Raw genomic sequence first — 22,019 nt, forward strand, 5'->3', positions numbered from 1 at the left:
ATGTTTCTCATTCTGCCTGGACATCATATCTAAGGAGACTGATAAAATACTTTTATTTCAGCTAGTGTGAATTTTAAGGTAAAAGCTGCATCCAATAGAATTGTTCACATATGCGCATGAATGAATTATGGTCCATACTAAACTTTACTGATGATCATAAGTCTTGTCTATATGTATTTGCCAGTATGGACTGCTGATATACACGACACATGGAATTTGGACTTAGAAAAAGGATAATTACCAGTATGTAAAAAAAAAGTAAAAGGTGTCCCTGTAACAGACTGTGGAGACCCATAGGGTTGTGAGATGCTGAGGCTTCCACATTTTCTAGACAATCAGCTCACAGATGTCTTGTAGCATTGTGCCTCAACCAACTATGCTACCACGTTCCCCCCATTACCGGTATGATTTAACTAATTTTAATAAACTGTGATAGTAAGATTTTTTAATATAATTGACACCCTACTACAGGCTGGAAGGTCACAGTTTCGATTCTTGATGAGGTCACTGGATTTTTCAATTAACCTACATCTTCCAGCCTCCCTATGGCCCTGGGGTTGACTCATCGTCTAACAGAAATGAGTACCAGGAATCTTCCTGGGGGTAAAGTGCGGCTGGTATGTGAGCCTGACCACCACACCAACATCTGTTAGCCAACTGTCCAGAAAATGTTGGAGCCTAGACATCTCACAATCCTATCGGTCTCCACGGCCTCTTATAGGGATTGCTTTACTTTTAATATAATCCAACATAAAGGTATCAGAAAAAAGCTTTATTTACTACATGATTTATGTGCATTGCTCAATTTGAGAGTCATTTAGATAAACTCAATGAAATTTAATGGAATTCATTTTCTTAACAGGCATTCTATTAAACTGAATATTTTGCATAAATTTTCCTATAGTTCACTTTAATAATATAGTACTGGAGTTGGTTAAAAATGAATTATTATAAAAATACTAAGTTATAATATTAAGGGTTAAGACTGGAATACCAAGAAGTCATTATTTACCTCTGTGGTGTTCTCCTTTACTTCATCATCCTCAAGTCTGCCCTCTGTTGCATTCTCATCTACAAAGTTACTGGCATTTTCATCTTGTGCCTGTTGAAAAATGGCATATAGATCCAATGCTGCTTTATCCATCACAGCGGCTGTTAATCCAATGTCTTCCTCTGTAGTTGAGACAGTGTTATCTGCTGTGGAATCTGTTTCTGGATTCTCAGTAACTGGGGCTGGTCTCCTATCATGGCTGACAGGTCCTCTTAGTTCATCTGTAGGAATACTTTCAGTATCATCATCATCAAAAAGCTTTTCATCTTCCTCTGACTCTGGAGGAAGAGATGATGTAGATGGTCTGTAAATAACATAAAATTTTCATACTATGAAATTAGCAGCTACAATCTTTTTCTACTTGTATGCAGTGTTTCTCATAGAGGTATCATATTATTAGCAACAAAGGCTTATTGTTTAAAACAGCACTTAATATTAGTGTAAGAAATCTGGAATATTGTTAAGTCTATAACTGGACAAAAATATGTGAAGCTTTGTATTCCAGTACTTACTAAACAGAAGTAGGGAACTATTGCAACTAAATAGGAACCAGTTAAAAATCCGGAACAGAACTATTGGCAAGGCATTGTCACATAAATGGGCATTTGCAGCAGAAGTTAGCTTATAATCCCACCTGCAGTAGGTCTCAAAACCCTAATGAAATGATTACATGTTTGTGCTATTGTGAGTTCTTTCTGGGGCTTAGTTACCATCAGGACTGTAGTCCATGGAATAAAAGTTCTAGATTGGTCCAACAGATAGTTATAGGTTTAAGTAAATTGGTATAAATCATGATATGAGGCTATTCTCATTGTTACTTAATGATAGTTTTCATTTTTAAATGCAGAATTGAGAGACATACAGCTCATAAAATGCACATACTTAATGACTGACAGTTCTACCTCAGAGATCAGAAATTAAACAACATGTAAGAACCGTGTACCCTTGTTAAGTAGATAGCAGTGTTCTTGAGGAACATGCTGTCTTTTTCTTCAGAGTCAACCCCAAAGATGACAGCACCGTGTTCCTCTGAAACATTAGTTTCCCCATACAGGCCATGATTTTAGACATGGTTTCTGGGTTGCGATGAGGAGAAGCATGTTAACAACTGGCAGGGCAGTGGTTGCATTTGCATTTTGGGAAGGAGAGAGGGCGAGTCATTGTAACTACGGCCCTATTATAACCCATACACACCATGCAATCTTAATTTCAGTTAGTGGACTTCACCAGATTCACTGTAGGGTGCCACCCCGAACTGCTCTTGTTTGACTACAGACTGGATGTTGTCATTTCAGAGCTTACTCATTGAACCTAAATGATAATTGTAGCTATAGTCAGTAAAGTATTGACATTTATTTATGGGTTACTAATGGTTTAATTATTGGTGATGCACAATAAGTTATGACTAGTCATGGTGCTTTGGTGGTGTGATGCCCACACTCTTCTAATCTATTCTAGTCAATTCTAGAAAAAAATAATTCCTTAAAATAGCCCCATCCTGAATTTATTTACTTCTGCTTATGATGCTTCCATGACCAAAACCTATTGTGACGCGTTACCTTGCATCCATCGCCGAGCAACAGCTACAATGGAAATTGTTGAGTTCCAACAGCGACAAATCGAATACAAACAGACCATTTCGAAGGAGGGTTCCCGAGGCAACGGATTGCCGAACACGTGAGTTTAGAATAGGCACTTTCATGGTAACGCAAAGAACAGGGAGCCGTTGTGTAGACAGTGCAGAAGCAACGAACGCGCCCCCCCCCCAAAAAAAAANGCGACAAATCGAATACAAACAGACCATTTCGAAGGAGGGTTCCCGAGGCAACGGATTGCCGAACACGTGAGTTTAGAATAGGCACTTTCATGGTAACGCAAAGACCAGGGAGCCGTTGCGTAGACAGTGCAGAAGCAACGAACGCCCCCCCCCCCAAAAAATGAACTACAGAGAGTTCGTTGCACCTATTACGTAACAGCGGACAGTAGAAACGAAACTTGGAGGAATGGTGTCTGGTATCGATAAGCGGAGCTTATGACACGTACAGAGTATTGAGTATTGAGAACGAGACAATCTTGGGATAGCCACCACCAGAGACAGTTGAGATCCAACCACAGCCAAGGATAGTTGAGATGTCGCATTGGATTACTGGACCAGAAGTCAAGTGACACTGCAAGTGGTGCAAATGGTGATAATTGTAAGGTGTGTAAGTGTGAGTGTCCAATAAAGATTCGTTAAATCCGAGACCCATGTAAAGTTATTTGTCGCGTGACATACCCAACACATGACAGTATTTTGAAGTCTTCTGAAATATCTTCTGTTTATTGAAGAGTTGTTGAGTAAGGGAAGGAATTATTAGGAGTTATGTCAGGAGAAAAAGCAAATTTATCTCCGTGAATTGAAGATTGATTTAAACCTATTTCACAGATGGAATTCTGTGGGCTGGTGCAATTTACTTGGCCACAGATGCAACACTTTGTCCAAAAGTTTGGTCTTCACATACTTGCTCAGATACTGAAAAACGTTCAGGCAGAATATATACTGTCACATTGGAGGAAATGAGAAATGCGTAGAATGTGTTTTGAAAATCCTAAGAAATGAGAGCACTTAGGAGATTTTAATGTAGGTGAACGATAATATTAAAATGGATCTTAGAGAAATAGGGTACAAAGATGTGACTGTATTTGATTGGAAAAAGTTATGGTCCCATCAAGCAGGCTGGTCTAGAGATAGTGTTCTACACTTACATTTTGGAGGTACTTGGTTTGAATCTTAACCAGGACACCAACTATCCCCAGTGAGGGTTTTAATTTTCCTCAGTTCCATCAGGAAAATTCTGGGATAATACCATGATTATGCCTTGAGTGCTGCCTTCTAAATGCATTCCAATTCATCAGTCATACTGTAACCTGACATGGTATAATCTTGACACTGAAAATGTCATTATATAACTTACAAAGAATAAAAGATATTATCCACTGTCAAATATGGTGATGAAACTTTGGCTTCTATAAAAGCATGGGACTTCTTGATCATCTGAATATCCAGCAACTGCTCAAGATCATGTAACATGAAGTGAAATACAGAAGCATTAAATATTTTATTTCTGTCAGCAATAAATATAGAACATCACTGCTGTTTTATACCTGCGTATGTGAGGTGCATGTCGGTTGCTAGTTGTTTCTGTGTCTGCATTTTCTGCTGCTGCAGAAATTGTTGCAGTGCCCTGATCACCTCTCCCTCTGACCCTGCTAGAATGATGCTTGACTTCTTTTTCTGCACTCTCTTCATTTGGAGTTACTCCAAGGAATCTAAATGGTCCTGAAATATTGTGTCAAGAGTACTGTATCATAATCTTTATTTGGTTAGTATTAGATAGATAGGAGAAGTACAAGTACACTCAACTCTCGATTATCCAGGGCGGATAAACTGGTTTGCGGCTTAACCGGGGTTTTTTTGAGGCTTATATGTTGTTTAATATTCATTCACTTTTCTTTCACATGGTGAGTTGTAACACTATTTTCGCACTAGTGTGAACTGAGCTCTGCATTTTTTGGTCCCGTTATGCTAACACAGTGTTCAAGGATAGGGGTGAAAGAATGCAAGGATTTGTGGAAAATTTCAATACACCGCCCCAGTTAGTCTCTTTTTATTGATCTTCAAGTGCGTTAGCGTGTTGTGTTAAGTATTCAACAGAAACTTGTGTGGGCCGAGCTTCCAAATGTTAAGCAGTGATGAAATCATAAGTTCAGTGGGGGTGCAGCCAGAAGAGCGGGAAGAAAGTGAGAATGAGGAAGAGGTGAACAGTGCTGCTAGTAAGAAAATATCACATGGTGCTGCTCTTAATCATTTGGAATCCTTACTAGACTGTCTTGAGAGTGAAGACAGTTTATTAAGTGACAAGCTAATATTACGTAGGCTTCGCTTGGATATCCGTAAAAAGGAATATGCCGCGAAAAGGCAAACGACAATATTACATTTTCGTAAGTGTTAAGTGCGAATATTCGTAAACAGTGTTGGATGTTGTTGAACACTGGGATTGAAATAACTAATTCATGCTTCAGTGTAATGTAAAAAAGTATTAAATAGGCCATGAGATGACATAAAAATGAGATTGAATAAATTTAAATACAGGTAGGCCTATAGTATTATGAAGGTACAGTATTACAGTACTACTTTGAATAAAATTTGTCTTAACCGGGTTTTCGATTAATCGTGATTTCCATCCCTCCCATTATCCTGGATAATCGAGAGTTGAGTGTATAATGTATGTGTAAGTTTCAAGTTTCCCATACTGATTCAGAGCCAAGTAGCAAGAAAGAAATTAGTAAAGGGTTAAATTGTTTCTCACATTTGAGACATGTTTGACTTTCTGTGTTATGTATAGAACACTGTACTGAAATGTAAGTTTACATAGGTCAAGAAGTGTAATTACTAGTGTAATAAAGTTGAAAAATATATACTCAACTCTGTATTGGGATCAATAATATAAGAGAATGGCTCATCTGACCTTGAAATTGAAAAACGAATGAGTGAAATAAGACTTATTTGTATGATAAATTCAGTTTTATGGAACATAAATATTTTACACTTAATATATAAATCAGTAATAAGAAAGTATATTAACATAGTGAGCTGAAACATGGTCAATAAAATGGAAATGCAGACATAAATTAGTAGCCACAGAAATGGATTATCTAAGGCATTCAGCAAGAATATCATGAATGGATTGAATTAGAAATGATATGATTAAAAATGGAAATAAAGAAAGACAGCAATTAAGATGGTATGGCCAAAATGTGCAAATGGAGGACTGCAGAATTGCTAGACAGGTTGCAGAATGAAATCTACAGAGAAAAAGGAGGTGTGGCAGACCAGTCAAAGCATGGAAGGATGGGACTGGGGGCAGCATGCAAAAAAGAAACCTCAAGGATGAAGAATGTTTCAGTTGAGAGCTCTGGAGAAAAAAATTATGACTTTGGGTTGAGGAAAACTATGTATTCAAAGAAAAATTCCTTTAATAATGATAAAATTAATGCATTTGTCTTATTTACTAGGAAAAGTGAGTATTTGTGTATAATTCTGTTCATATATATAAATTGTATCTAACATGCTAATTATTTTGAGCAAACCAAATGATTTTCATGAACTATAGTATAAATTAATTACATTTTCATTTATGAATAAAATATTTATATATAAACTATTGGTTGTTTGTCTTCTCCTGTCCTGCTGTTTAAGGCATGGCAGAGGGTTAAAATAAAAACAAACATAGTTAATCTATGACAACAAGGTGTGGATTAGTTTCAGTGAAGGACCTGCTCTTCTACTGTCTTTGGTTTGTCATCATGAATGTAGGGCATTAATTGCTGCTAAGAACAGTAAAGAAAAGCAAAATTAGCAATGGCTTGATAAGCCCATATGACTTCACTGAAATAAACTGACACATATATAGTTGATATGCACTTTCTATTCTGAAAATGAAGAGAATTGCATTTTAGTTAGGTGACTAAGTTAAGATCTTCAGATATATATTAAAGGTTGATGCTTCTGAAAACATTGTGACATATATTAATGATCAGATTTGGTGTAGTTACTAGTAGGTACAGAAGGTGACAACAGTGTCAAAAAAACATAAAAATTGAAATATAAAAAACTATAATTTTTCCTTTGGTTCTGTATGGTTGTGGAACTTGGTCTCTCACATTAAGGGAGGAACATAGGCCGAGGGTGTTTGAGAACAGGGTGTTGAGGAGAATATTTGGACCAAAGAGAGATGATGTGACAGGAGGTTGGAGAAAACTGCATAATGAGGAGCTTCATAACGTGTACTGTTCTGCAAGTATAATTAGAATGATCAAGACAAGGAAGATGATATGGGCAGGGCGTATAGCAAGAATGGGGGAGAGGAGGAATGCAAATAGGATATTGGTGGGAAAGCCAGAAGGAACGAGACCACTGGGAAGATCGAGGTGTAGGTGGGTGAACAATATTAAAATGGATCTTAGAGAGATAGGATGGGATTGTATGGCTTAGATTGATCTGGCTTATGACAGGGACCAATAGTGGGCTCTTGTGAACACAGTAATGAACTTTTGGGTTCCATAAAATGCTGGGAATTTCTTGAGTGGCTGCACAATTGGTGGCTTCTCAGGAAGCTTTCAGCTCCATGGGTGAGTGAGGTGGCAGCAATAATCAGCATTGAAAGTTATACTTGAATCAGTATTGACTGCATTGTCCATCTTTGCCAGAAGCAGTTCATATGGTACATAGTGCTACCAGATTAATGCATATTACTGTTCTATTAAGGTAATATCCTTGTATAAATATAGCTGTCTTTACAAAACGTTTTGAAGAGCAATAATAAGTAAGAGTGGATCACAGTGAAGTATAAGTTTTTGTGCGCATGTTTGTGGTATAACCTCTCAGCATATATGACTATCACAGCTCTAGCTGTTAACTTTATTTCATTCACCTGATGGAAGCACCGAAGGGAATGAAGGTGGTTGTGATGTAAGATCCTGGCCGCGTGATGCATCGCTAGAATGTGTTCTGAATGAGCTGCTGTCTACCAGTTCTAGACTGGGGCGCCTTACACCATTGGTGGTACTGGATGCTCCATTACCAGATGATGATCGTCCTCTCGTAGCCAGTGCTTCTTCAGAGGATGGAGTAGTGACTGTTGCACTGTTGTGATTAGATCGTGAACGTGGGGGAAAGCGAGTGTTGGCTGGTAGACGCTCCTCAGCCACAGGTGTGGGTTCATCAGGAGGCTCAGGCGTTGTTTGCAGAGTCAGCTGGCGGCCACGGGACCTTGATAGATTAATTCGAACGTGTTATATATATAAATTATTGCTAAAATTTAAGGCAATTAAATCCTACTTAATGTGCTGCATTAAATATATATATTGCCATTAATAGTTTGTAATGTAAATTATCAACTAGTAATCAGGAGCAGTAATGAGAGGAAGTAAATATAATGTGAGATTTATAATTTCAGTGAAATCGTTCTGTTACAAAAACTGTTGTACAATAACATAATTAAAATGTGGAAAGGTGTAGTGTATTCTGAATGCTTTTTATAACATAAAACTAGCTAAAGCACCTTGTCATTTTCTGGGTTTTCTGACACTGGAACTGAAATAATGAGTTCCTTATATCGTACGTCCTAAAATGGTCATGTTTAATATTCATAAGTTTGTAGATTAGATTAATCTTCAACATGTATCCATAACAAGCTTCATAAGCAATGTAATCAATAGCTGCCCCACCAAACACAAGATGTTAATGTCCTTCAAGAAACAAACACTGAATTAGCCTTTGTGTCATTAAATTCAGTTCTAAGATTAAAAGTTTATACCTTAACTCATTTTTCTATTATTTACTACTATGGTGCAACATAGTGATAAGCAGGACCCGGATTTTGATGACATCATCTTTTCTTCCTTGTATCCTATGCGATGCCCTTAAATATATAAATCTCAGATATGAGCTGCTGGTTACAGAAATGTAAATTTTATAGGTAATTTTTTGTCATTTTTTTACATTTTTAAGTTTAAGGTCATTTTTTCATTTTGGGGGTAATTTTTTGGTAAATTTTTGGACTTTTAAGGGTATTTCTTGCCATTTTTGGCCATTTTAGGGAATTTTTCTTCATATGTTTTCTGAAATGTGAATAACATGGAAGCGAAGTGTTCTTTCTTTTCTCCTTTAGATCATTTTTCTGGATTTTTTCGGTCATTTTGTAGATCATTTTTTTAATATTTTCAGGTCATCAAAATCCTGGCCCTGCATATTACATTTTTGGGTCATATTTTAGGTAATTTTTCTGGATATTTTTGGTAATTTTATGGATCATTTTTTAAATATTTTCAGGTCATCAAAATCCGGGTCCTGGTGATAAGCCTTGTAAATAACAAACATCGCTTTGTGCGTTAAACTGTGTCATTGCCTAGCAACATAACAGTGGTGCATGTTGATCACAGCGACAAAATTTACAAGATCGAAGGAAATGGAGAAGCGGAAGGATTTTATTTTGTAGGGTAGTGAAAGTGCGTATTCTTCACCGAGACTTTTCTAAAAACAAACTTTATATGAATAATGAACTTCCTTATCTGGGAGTAATGGGGAGGGTTTCATGTGCAGGTATAATTTGATTATTGAGATTTGGCTTGTGATATTTTTATTATTACTAAAACATATTTCTTATGTCCATGGTTTATGCTGACCGTCTTACAGTGTATACACTTTTTCACCTTATTCTTCACTTCCACACTACAGTAACAGGAGCAAAACACAACACAGAACACGATACACAAATATATGTAGGAAGAATGCTCACATAAAAGAGGATTGGCGTAATTCGCGTGTTTGATGCGACGTAGGAAGAATCCTGAAAATGTTATTATTTAGAGTTCATCGTCCTATATGACGAATACAGATTTTAGTCATTTTAAAATGAAGACATTATGGCATGCAGTACAATAGTTTAACGTGCATAAAGACACCTGAAGATGGCACATTAGTGCTGAAACATGTAGTGTGGAAGTGAAGAATAAGGTGAAAAAGTGTATACACTGTAAGACGGTCAGCATAAACCATGGACATGAATCAGTGTAGCAGGACGCTAAAATATAACGTATTTCTTATACTAGAATAATTTTTTTAAATATATTAGTGAGAAAGCGTAATGAACACTTGCAGAATGAGGAAGTTAGTGTAGTTATTTTCTGCTTTATATACCTTGATCCACGAGAAGGTGGCAGCACCTCATTTGATGATTCTGGGGCCACTGTTGTACTCGCTTCCCCTCTGTTTCTCTCAATTGTTGTGTAGCGTTGCCTTCCATTACTTGGTTTCCCTTCCAGTTGCTCAGGATGATTTTGCTGTTCTGTTACCCCTTGAGGCTGACTCCTGTTTCTGCTACGTCCTCTTGTAGCTGCTGCATGATTTGCCTCTTCATCAGTGTCCTTGTGAGATGCTGATGGTAAATATCGTTTTCCAGAAGTTGATGTTCTCTCTGTAGTGGTAGAAATGGTTGTGGGTGGACTTGCAGAAACATGTGACTTCTCATCAGCTGTGGCAATTGTATCGTTATCTTCATCATCGTAATAATAGTAAACATATTCATACTCATAATCTTGTCCATTTGGACCTTTCTTTACTTCAATACGTGATTGCTGGTTACTTGATGAACCTGCTGGGACAAGAAGCTTATCACCAAGTGGAGAGTCGACAAAATCAAGATCTTTTTCATGTTCTTTCTTTGTTTTGTCTGCTACAAGATTTACTGGAATTATGTCAAAATTTGACTTTGTGAGCCCTGTAGTTGTGCTTGTTAACGGAAGCACTGTTGTGGTTGTCACTGTGTCAGAATATGGTACTTCCATTTTCTGAATTGGTACTGAAATTTCACCTTCTTTGGTTTCAAATTTTGGACTTGTAACACCAACTTGAGAAACAGGTTTCACTTGTACGCTTCGAATTAGGCTCTCATCAGATTCTTCTACAGCTACATCAGATATATTTCTGCTTTCCTTGCCCCGTTCTACACTCAGTTTCCTTTGCATTACTTTATGTACATCTGGTCCATTCATTTTCTCTTCAATTACTCCAGAATCACCTTTAGGTTCAATTTTAACTATTGGGATATGTTTTGCTGATGGGACCACTTTCCTAGGTTTACTTGTTACTACAGAATATTCAGTTCGTATCTCTTCATATTGAGGTTTTATCTTGGGGTCAGTCTGTGGCAACAGCTGATCAGGGGTAAGAATGGTCTCAGACAATAATCTGAGCAAGGTATCCCTATTTAGTTCTTGATTTTCATCAGTAGGACTTTTTTTTTGCTAGCTGTCTGTGGAACGTTTCACTAAAGGTGCACGATATTGAGTGATTTTATGAGATGTTGAGAATACATTCTCAGGCTTGATAAGTGGTGATGATAATGAAGACTTGTCAGTACGTCCTTGACCAGGTATCTTATGTGAAGTTGAGAAGCCTGGAAATAATGTTAAGAACAGAGTTGGTTGCTACACTTACATATTTGCTGTGACTTAAGAATTTGTGGGAATTAATTTATATTAGAATCTTCTACTAATTGGAAACAATAAATAAAGGTAAAATTTGAGGTTTTCACGATGGTGACTATGAATAATGCCATCTTCTGGAATGTGATGCCCTGTAGATATTGTGTAAATTGACAGTCCTTGGAAACTCTGGTTTACTCAATATATACCTGGCGCCACATCCCAGAAGACGGTATTCTTAAAAAAATGAAAGAGTGTTATTTCTAGTTTGACAAGATGTCATTGAGATGTTCTAATTTATTACAGTACTGTTGCAATGATCCATACAGAGTGTAACTGAAGAGTACCGTGCTATGGTGTGTGATACTGTATAGTCTGGTAGAAGTTCATCGACGTTTTTGAGGAATATACTGCTTGCATTGTGTATTTCCATTTTCTGTTTTGCATATGGAGGACTGACAAATGTACGAAAATACTCCACAGAGTTGCAAGTGTGACTAAAAGTTGGGGTTATACTCTCTTGTTTAGTTTTACAGTTTTCACTATTGAAACTACAAACAATAAGATTATTTATTATTATTGTGACGTGTATCCTAGAGGTAGGTAATTAAATGGGCAAATCAGCTATCTTGAAGTTGAAATGATTGGTTCAAAGAGATATAGACAAATGGTAGACTGTTTTGGAATAATATTTGTTAATTTATTAGTCGTTTAGTAACAAATATTGCCATTATTCGCCACCCAAGATATACAATACAATAGCTACTCCATTTGAGTTTTGGTCACTGATAATATTACTTTTTATGTAACAGTTCATATCTGAAGTATTAAGCATTTGCATTTGTTTCGTTTTATAAGTTTACCAAGTTGTTTTCATGAGCAACATGAATACAACCGAACACTCACTGAAGTGTCCAACAAATAAATGAAATTTGAGCCGAATCACATTTTGGAACGTATAAAAGTTCCTTATGCACAATTTTAACCCCCCATGTATTCACCTTTCACAGCATCTCTTTCCAGTTGCTTTGAATGTTTTTGTGGGATCACCATTTTCCCACTTTGGAACAGTACATATTCTTCTCCTGGTGAAGGCTTAGTGATTATTTTAACAGCTTCATCAGCTTGTGGCCTTCCCAGGGCGTTGTGACTCAGTGTGTTGATAAGGAGTAATAGCAGCATTGACCTAGAAACATTGATAAAAGTAAGAATTTATTTCAATAACACATGTAATTGTTTACAGTATGCCATTTATGTGCTTAGTAGAATGGAAAATAAACTGTATTCTACTACACATTTTTATGGGGCATGTGGTAGTGTAGATTGGTGAGGCACTATGCTACAAGCTGGAGGGTCGAGGGTTTGAGTCCCGATGTGGTGGATTTTTACAATTTACCTAATCCTACCAGCCGCACTATGGCCTGGGTGTCGACTCAGCCTCTTAACAGAAATGAGCACAAGGAATCTTCCTGTGGGGTAAAGGGCTGCTGGCGCATAAGGCTTACAACCTTTCCGCCATCTGTGAGCCAATTGTCTAGACAAAATGTGGGAGCCTCGACATTTCTCAACCCTGTGGGCTTTCATGGTCTGTTAAAGGGATAGCTTTACCTTTTTTTACCTTTTACACATTTTTACACATTGTACTGAATATAAAATCAATAAGTTCTGGAAATAATTAATTGCCTATTTACCTTTGACACGACATGAACTGCATAGAAAACGACACTACCAGCAATTCTATTCTTACGTGTGTATTCGTTGCCGCAGTAACGGTTTTACTGAGATGCTGCCTAGCAATGATAAGGGTATACACACACCATCTGATGCGAGGGTTTTATGAAGTACGCCATTGAGACGGGCTCAAATGCCGTGAAATACATACTAGGTTTTATAAAGATTGGTTTAGCCATTTAAAAATTAATAGGGCGAATACAGAGACAGCACGGTGATCTTATAAAAAAAAAAAAAAAAACGTGGTTTTAGTCCGGAAGGGAACTATACCGAGCGACTGCCGCTTGTCGGCGAAGTTAGTGCCAACTTTGGCGGATAGAGGGTGTCGCGTGTTCGGCACAACGAATCCCCACGGCCGTTAATTTCGAGTTTCTAGACCTGTTCCTTGAAACAGCTCCTCAATGATCCTCACGAGGCTGAGTGGACCCCGTTGCAGACCCACTACTTCTCAGTAAATCTGGTAGCGCCGGAAATCGAACCCGGACCTCTGGATCTGTAGCCAGGAACTACTAGACCACAGAGGCGGACTGGTGATCTCATAAGTAGGAGGAAAGTAGGAGGCTAATAAAGCAATGAAGATAACGTGCAGAAGAGTAGCAGTTCTTAATGACAGCTGATGGAGAATAAACTAGAAAAAGGTAATTTTGTCCTTATGCGTAAACGCGGATTCACCCCTGTGTAAAGACGTAAAGGGGAGCGGAGAAGTAATTTCACGCTTTCTTAATCTCGGCATTAGACGGAGGCGAGTGGGCAGCTTCTCTCTCCGGCCGTTTTACACTTCCGGCACCATTTGGATAGGAGGTTGGCTGGAACTAGAGCCGGTCTGGACACTGGAGATGAGCCCTTAACACAGTCGGAATGCCGTCTGAGATATTGCGACGGTTGGGAATAGTAAGCTATTTATATCTTTCTGTCAGTACTGTTTGCATGAATTAAATCAATTTATGACGAGAGGGATATACGAGTATGTTATAAATGGGACAAAGAAAGAACGTAGAGAAATTTGACAACTAACGCTTGGAAGAATCACTTGTAGGATGAAGGGTTAGAGGGTGTAGAGTAGATTGAAGTTTTCAAAAATAGTGTCTGAGGGCTGGATTGTAAATGTGATAATGAAAGTTCTTGTTCCACAATATGCTACGAGTTTTTTTTTCTTTTTTTCTTTTTGCCATTTAAGCGACTAGCATCGTTCCAAGAAGACCTCTGCTTCGTGGAACTAGTTTAATTAACGCTGGGATCCCGGTGGTATATATTACGCACGTAATAACAGAATTTTAAACTGCGTTGATGTAAACTGCAATTTTCGCTATTATTACTCACTTTTACTTTCTTGAAACATTGTCATGACATTGCAAAATGAGGGTCAACGGCACATACCAGGAACGCGTTATAATGTTCGAAAGTGCTTGAAAATGACAGACAGGATTCCTAAGTGAAAGTTTACTATTCAGCAGTCTACGATAATCTGGTGTTTAATGTGATTACATGATCAAGAGCTATGCTTCATAAACGTTCACACCGAAAATTGAATTATAGCAATACCTCGCATAGTCCGGCTTCACTATAGTTCGGTTTGAAAATTTCAAAACAAACTAAATTTTAATTGAGCAAAATAAAAATAAATTCTAAAAAATTAGTATACAAAATTATTTTTAGTATATAAATGATCGTTTTTCCCCCTTTATACAGTCAAGTCTCTTTTTGTGCGGTTTATTTTTTTGTGATTTTAAAGTTATGCGATACGATACATATTTAAATTTTTTCTGCGATTCCCCGTTGTACACGTATATGTATGTACCTATGCTCGGGTCGCTCGTTCTTGAGCTCTGACAGCTATCGCTGGAGGAGGTGCGGAGAGCACTACTTTAACGGAATTTTGGAAGAGCTACAACATCAGAAGCGTTATCGAAAATATAGGCGAAGCCTGGCATGAATTAACAGCAAGCAATATGAGGGTACTATGGAAACATATCATACCTCATTGTGCAAATGATTTCATTGGTTTGGAAACTCATCTTGCTGAAGTCACTAATAACATAGTGGAAACTGGACAGCAACTTGGTTTCAGTGCGTTAGATTCCGTCAGTGTAGTTGAGTGCATCAAAGCGAACACTAATGAACTAGATAATGAAACACTTATTAACATAGATGAACAACGGGAGAACAACTTAGACAACGACGACTGTGTTGAAGTGCCTGCACGAGAATTAACAGCTGAACAACTATAAAAAATGATTGGAATTGTTGAAACCTTGTCAGAGCATATTATGGAAGCTGATCCCAATGTTGAACGTAGACTTACAATTCGCCGAACGATAAACAATGCAATTCGTTGCTACAAAGAAATGTATGAAGAGAAAAGGCCAAAGAAGAAAAATGTGCAGACTTGCAATTTTTAGAGGATAAAAAATGAATTGCGAAAAACATTAATTTTTTAAAATTATTTAAAATTTTGGAACCAATTGTCATTTTTTGCATGTATTTAGTTCCTCGATTAGTCCGGTTTCAAACAGTCCGGGATATTGGCGGAACCGATTACCCGGACTATGCGAGGTATTGCTGTATTTCTTTTTATTTTTGCCTAAAGAGTCCACGAGTAACTTCTGCAGGTATTATTTGTCACATTACAGGTAGACGCCTTTAACTGAGCGTTTTACTCGATCTAGGTGTCCCCTAGTATACATAATTCACTCATTCATGGAGCTAAGTACTTTTTGATAAGCTGCTAATTGTGCAGCCACTCGAGAATTTCCCAGCGTTTTATGGAATCAAAAGGTTCATTACTGTGTTCACAAGAGCCCTCCACTGGCCCCTATCCTGAGCAAGATCAAGCCAATCTATACCATCCCATCCTATCTCTCTAAGATCCACTTTAAAATTGTTCACCCACCTACGTCTTGGTCTTCCCAGTGGTCCCCTTCCTTCCGGCTTTCCCACCAATATCCCATATGCATTCCTCCTCTCCCTCATTCGTGCTACATGCCCTGCCAATCTCCTTCGCCTTGACTTGAACATTCTAATTATACTTGGAGAAGAGTACAAGTTATGAAGTTCCTCATTATGGAGTTTTCTCCAGCCTCCTGTCACTTCATCTCTCTTCGGCCCAAATATTCTCCTCAACAACCTGTTCTTAAACACCTACAGTTTATGTTCTTCTTTTAATGTCAAGAGACCAAGTTTCACACCCATACAGAACCACAGGCAAAATAATAGTTTTGTATATTCTAATTTTTATGCTTTTAGACAGCAGATGAGAAGACAAGAACATATAAAAGATTTAAAAGTAATATAGAAACATATAGATGTAGGGTAAGTGATTAGACAGTGAAAGAAATTTATAATAGAAGCAAAGGTATACGTGATTGCATTACGTAAGGCTTACTTGAACTCACTGGTGCAGGTTGCTAAGTAAGCTGGAGAACAGTTTTCCTTCCTTGCCTTTATTTTTCTCAGAAGTGCAGAAGCGCATACGAGTATAACAGGCACATCCCTAACACTACCACGAGCGCTAGTCCATATCCCTTGTGGGAATAATGTTAGAGACATCTGGGCAAAAGCGGGTTCGCTATTTTCGCAACCTACCGCCGAAAACAGTAAATCGCCCTTAAGCAGCCAAATGTCACGCCAAAATCCATAACAATGCGATTGGGGGGTGCTTCGTTTAAAAGTAATATGCAACAATATAATTCTAAGGTTGCTTAGTCTTAAGGAAACTGGACAGCATAATTACTGCAAATGATTGATTTTTATGTATTTTAAGGTCGCGCCATAGCTCAAGCGGTTAGTCGCTGGCTTCCCATCGCGGCGGCCCGGGTTCGATCCCGGGTCTGGTCAAGTGGAATTTGTGGTGGACAAGGTGGCGCTGGGGCGGGTTTTCTCCGAGTACTTCGGTTACCCCTGCCAATCTTAATTCCACCAAATTCTCCATCATCATAATCACCCGGGGCAGGCTACAATAGGCCAATCAGTGGCCGCCGTGCCGAGTGGACCCAGTTAGACTCCACCTCCCCCTAAGCGAATTTTTATGTATTTAATAACATAAATAAGTATATGCAGAATTCATCAGTTGGTAATTCAGTTTTGGAGCATTCCCCTAATTTTTATGCCCACCACTTCCGTGTTTGGTGCATAATTTTGGAACCACCTCATTAAACAGTGTGATGGACATGTTAAAAATAGGTTCACAAGACGTTTTGGAGGTCCCTCCGAAATCGAAGCCCTAAGCCTTCGCTTCGTCCGCTTATTGGTAAATCCACCTTTGGATCGAGTTATATTGTTTTTTTAATTCCTGTCATCAAAATTAAGACTTTAGTTGGGAAAACAAGAATTATAATTTTATATTCCCCTGCAGTGATAATCTAAGAGTACAGCCACTCCTTCACCAGAAACAACTGCCTGTTGTAACCATGGCCACAGTCCTGACGTTCAGGTTTATGTGAACTTTGTACGCAGGTGCGCTGCATTTAAATGCCATCGAAGTCCCACGGTCGCCACTGCTGGACAGAATAAAGATCTTAAGCGAAGTAAATTTGAATCTTTTCCCCTTAAAACGTTTCCTCAGACTTATTTGTATTTCGCCTTGCTTGATGACGAACATATGTGCAATGTAATATAATGTACGTGAAGTCCATGTTCCATGTGAAGTCATCCAGAGAGGTCGCTTACCATTTTTAAAAAAAAATCAAATTTTGTACCTTTATTTCTACACATTTTCACACCTCAAAAATATTTTTTGAAAAAAAATTGTAATGCGCTCGGTTCTCCCCGTACAGCCGTTTTTATAATGCGAAAAAGCGCGTCTTCGGCTCAAATGGAGGTTTGCGTTATCTTCCATATCTCGATAACTATTGAAGCTAGAGACTCCAATAAGAAACCAGTTTGTTCCTCATGATATGGACTATAAATCATATCATCATAAGGTTTCACTCAACTCATTTCCTCTAGGTCTAATTAAACTCGAAACTTATCTATCGATTTTGGGAGAAACGCTATTTTTCACCTTCAAAAACCAATTTAGGGGGAAGGTATCAGATCTGTGGTTTCTACCCTTTGTTTTCTCCTATACGAAGAATTTAATCACGTAGTTTTGAACACCGTATCTATTTTCCAAAATTTTCCAGGACCTTCCAAACTTTGCTCTGGGCCCCAAATCGGCCATTTTTAACATCTCATATCTCCGGTGGAGAAGCTCCGAAAAATTTGAAATTCATAGAAAATAATGCTCTATTCTAGAGTAACTTGGAGTTAAAATTACAACATCGATATTCAACTAATAGCGAAGCTGTGGGCACCTTGAATTTTACAGATTTTGCAGAAAATTGTTCGTTTCTCGTTCAAGACGAGATTCAAAGTTTCCATTGGGTAAATCAACAGGCTACACGTCACCCTTTTGTGTATTACTACAAGGCGGACACTATAACAAAATGCCCAAGCTTGTGTATAATCAGTGATCATGTAAAGCACCATAGAGCCACAGTTTATGTGTTCCAAAAATTTCTTATCGCCGATATAAAAGGAAATGTGCCTGCAGTCAGGAAAGTTATTTATTTCAGTGAAGGCGCTGGAGGCCAATATAAAAACAAAGAGAATCTTTCCAATTTATGTTATCACTGTGAAGACTTCGGACTTGAAGCAGAATGGAACTTCTTTGCCACCTCGCGAAGGAAAAATGCCTGTGACGGTATTGGCAACACCACGAAGAGGCAAGCAGGGAAAGCCAGTCTTCATAGAACTCATTTTACTCAAATCATGTGCCCGCTAGAACTGTAAATATTCTGCACAGAAAATATCCCAGGGATATTTTTTTGTGTCAAAAGAGGAAGTTGCAAGAAATTAAATCATTCTAAAAAGCAGGTTCCAAAAGTGCAAAACTATGCCCCATACATGAGAAAAACACCGTTATTGATAAAACATAAAACATGCAAGTCCGATGATTTCGAAGACATCGTGATAGGGACACTTACTGAACTACGCGTACTTTTAAACAAACTGGACAATTTTCATCGGAGTACACAAAGAACTAATACGATTGGATGCAGGTAAACCAATTGTTGAGGTATTGATTTTTTTTGGTAAAATTTCAAGTGCCCACAACTTCGCTATTAATTGAATATAAGGGTTGTAATTTTAACTTCAAGTTACTCTAGAATAGTGCATTATTTTCTATGAATTTCAAAATTTTCGGAGCTTCTCCACCGTAGATATGAGATGTTAAAAATGGCCGATTTTGGGCCCAGAGCAAAGTTTGGAAGGTCCTGGAAAATTTTGGGAAATAGATACGGTGTTCAAAACTACGTGATTATATTCTTCATATAGGAGAAAACAAAGGGTAGAAACCACAAAACTGATACTTTTCCTCTCCCATTGGTTTTTGAAGGTGAAAAATAGCGTTTCTCCCAAAATCGATAGATAAGTTTCGAGCTTAATTACACCTAGAGGAAGTGAGTTGAGTGAAACCTTGCAATAATATGATTTATAGTCAATATCATGAGAAACAAATTGGTTTCTTATTGGAGTCTCTAGCTTCAATAGTTACCGAGATATAGAAGATAACGCAAACCTCCATTTGAGCCGAAAACGCGTTTCTTCTAGTTGAATATCAAAGTTGTAATTTTAACTTCACGTTACTCTGGAATATAGCATTATTTGCTATGAGTTTAAAATTTTTCGGAGCTTCCCCACCGGAGATATGAGACGTTAAAATGGCCGATTTGGGGCCCAGAGCAAAGTTTGGAAGCTCCTGGAAAATTTGGAAAATAGGTACGGTGTTCAAGACTATGTGATTATATTCTTCATGTAGGAGAAAACAGCGGGTAGAAACCACAGATCTGATAGTTTCCCCCTCACATTGGTTTCTGAAGGTCAAAAATAGCGTTTTTTTCCCAAAATCGATAGGTAAGTTTCAAGCTTAATTACACCTAGAGGAAGTGAGTTGAGTAAAACCTTGTGATGATATGATTTGTTGCCCATATCATGAGGAACAAATTGGCTTTTATTGGAGTCTCTAGCTGCAATAGGTATCGAGATACAGAAGATAACGCAAACCTCCATTTGAGCCGAAAACGCGTTTTTTCGCATTATAAAAATGGCTGTACCGGCAGAACCTAGCGCATTACATTTTTTTTTAAATATTTTTGAGGCGTGAAAATATGTAGAAATACGTGTACAAAATTTGATTTTTTTTTTAAATGGTGAGCGACCTCTCTGGATGACCTCACATGGAATGACCCGTACGTATAAAATCAGTATACATGTATGTACGCATGCGTGCACATACGTATATCTGTATGAACGTGTGTATCTTTCTTCGAACAACGAATCGTTGACGACATATATTCCATTCAATGGACGTACTCTAAAGTACATGAGCTCCACAAGAACTTTTCGTCATTTAAAGGACAAGACATGCTACAAATTAAATTTCAAACATATTCCCTTTTCTCAATTAAGATTTATGAATGTGTCATGAATCCGATCACATGTTTTTCATGTATTCATTAAAGAAAAGGGACGGGCGCATGAAGAGGTAGAACACTAATCCACGTAGCCTCAACTGTTGTCTGTTCTGGGTCATCTAGTGTCTTAATAGCCTACAGCCAGATGATTAAATCCTTATGTGAAGTTCAGTACTTAATCATCTTGAGGGAATAGAAATAAATTAAATAAATTATGTCATCATAAACCATGAACAAGACGTGAAACGATAAAAACATAATGCAGCTTTCTAGGGCAGTGTTCGAGAGATGATTTATCAGAATTTCGGTTGGTATACCGCCTATTCTGATTGTGGATTTTCGTGGTCTTTCTCAGTACTTCCAGACAAATGACTGGATAATACCTCGAAAAGGCTACGACCGCTTCCTTCCAACTCATTTCCAATAAATGAATCACCCTGCACGCGTTAGCGTAGTTGGTTGAGGCACTATGCTACAAGCCGGAAGGTCGCGGGTTCGATTCTCGATGAGGTCATCAGTTTTCAATTTACCTAATCATTCGAGCCGCACTATGGCCCTGGAGTTGACTCAGCCTCTAACCAGTACCAGGAATCTTCCTGGGGGTAAAGGGCGGTAGGTGCGTGATGCTCACAACCTCACCGCCATCTATGAGGTGATTCTCTAGAAAACGTGAGAGCCTTCACGTCTCGTAACCCTATGGGTCTCCGCGGCCTGTTACAGGGATAGCTTAACCTTACTGTTATTAATATTGTATGTGAACTGACTGTTGCATTATTTGAGTACTTGAAGTGTGTGTAACTGCAACGAATGTGCTGCACAATACAGCACTCTACAGTACCGCATTATACATAAGTGATCCTGCCATTCGTCGCTATATAATTTAGGCACTGACAATTTTGTAAATTAACTCGCATAATACGCCATTATGTTAGAATTTGATAGTAAGTATTACTTCATAACTACTGGCATTATTCTGTCTACCGTTACTAATAGAACCGAGGCGTATCTTAGCTAATTCCTCCTTGATTCTATACACAGTTATGTGAGTCACTGTGTAGGGAGAGTGGACGAATGGCCTTGGAATATTGTCATATGAGAAACATGTGTAACTGGTTTTCATTAACTAGACTGCAAATGGAGACTTATTAGATTTGAAAGTTGAATTTTTCTGTAATTTTATTGTAACCTTAATTAATCCATTAGCTTACATTGACGGTTGTAGTGTTACCGATGAAATCGAAATAGTTTACTTCTAGAACGATAGATGCAGTTCATGTATAGGCGTACAGTATTGTTTCCGAAAATTTTGAGACATTTCTTTTAAAATGTGCCGATCACAGTGGCCGCGCTGTCTAAGGCATGAAATGTCTTCGTTCGCTCGAAAGCTGGAACTTGGGTTCGAATCCCACTCAAGGAATAGATACCTGTGTGTGCATTTATTCTCATTTGTGTTTTCCTGTATCTAGGTAGCGGCCTTGTGACGAGCCGATCCCCTGTGCAAGGAGTCCTACCATCTCTGTAAAAAGATTATGAAACTAAATAAGAAGCCAGGGTCCCAACAAAGGACTGTAGAGCCATTGATGAATGAATGAATGCATATCTTAAATTTTTGGGACTCATTTCGTGCAAAGGTTACTGTCTCCTGGGATGAAGTACCATGTAGTCTGCAGATACTTGCAAATGTTTCGAAGAAACTTGCTGCTTTCAATTTCAGGATATAAATTATTCCACCACAGCTCCGGAATAGCAGGTTCGTT

At 38.1% G+C, this 22,019-nt stretch overlaps 1 protein-coding gene across 1 annotated transcript in view; it reads right to left on the reverse strand.

The window, feature by feature from the left end:
- Positions 1–22,019, reverse strand: part of LOC111864730 (mucin-5AC) — a 62,449-nt gene that overhangs the window by 13,876 nt on the left and 26,554 nt on the right. Inside the window, exons 2-6 of the mRNA XM_023852214.2 lie at positions 12,079–12,263; positions 9,792–11,049; positions 7,525–7,862; positions 4,196–4,370; positions 1,013–1,355 (exon numbers count right to left, since the gene is read on the reverse strand). Coding sequence (XP_023707982.1) covers positions 1,013–1,355; positions 4,196–4,370; positions 7,525–7,862; positions 9,792–10,645 — 1,710 coding nt within the window. The 5' untranslated portion in view covers positions 10,646–11,049; positions 12,079–12,263. The remainder of the gene's footprint in view (positions 1–1,012; positions 1,356–4,195; positions 4,371–7,524; positions 7,863–9,791; positions 11,050–12,078; positions 12,264–22,019) is intronic.

The sequence above is a fragment of the Cryptotermes secundus genome, unplaced genomic scaffold, assembly GCF_002891405.2.
Source record: "Cryptotermes secundus unplaced genomic scaffold, Csec_1.0 scaffold724, whole genome shotgun sequence".
Lineage (NCBI taxonomy): Eukaryota > Metazoa > Arthropoda > Insecta > Blattodea > Kalotermitidae > Cryptotermes > Cryptotermes secundus.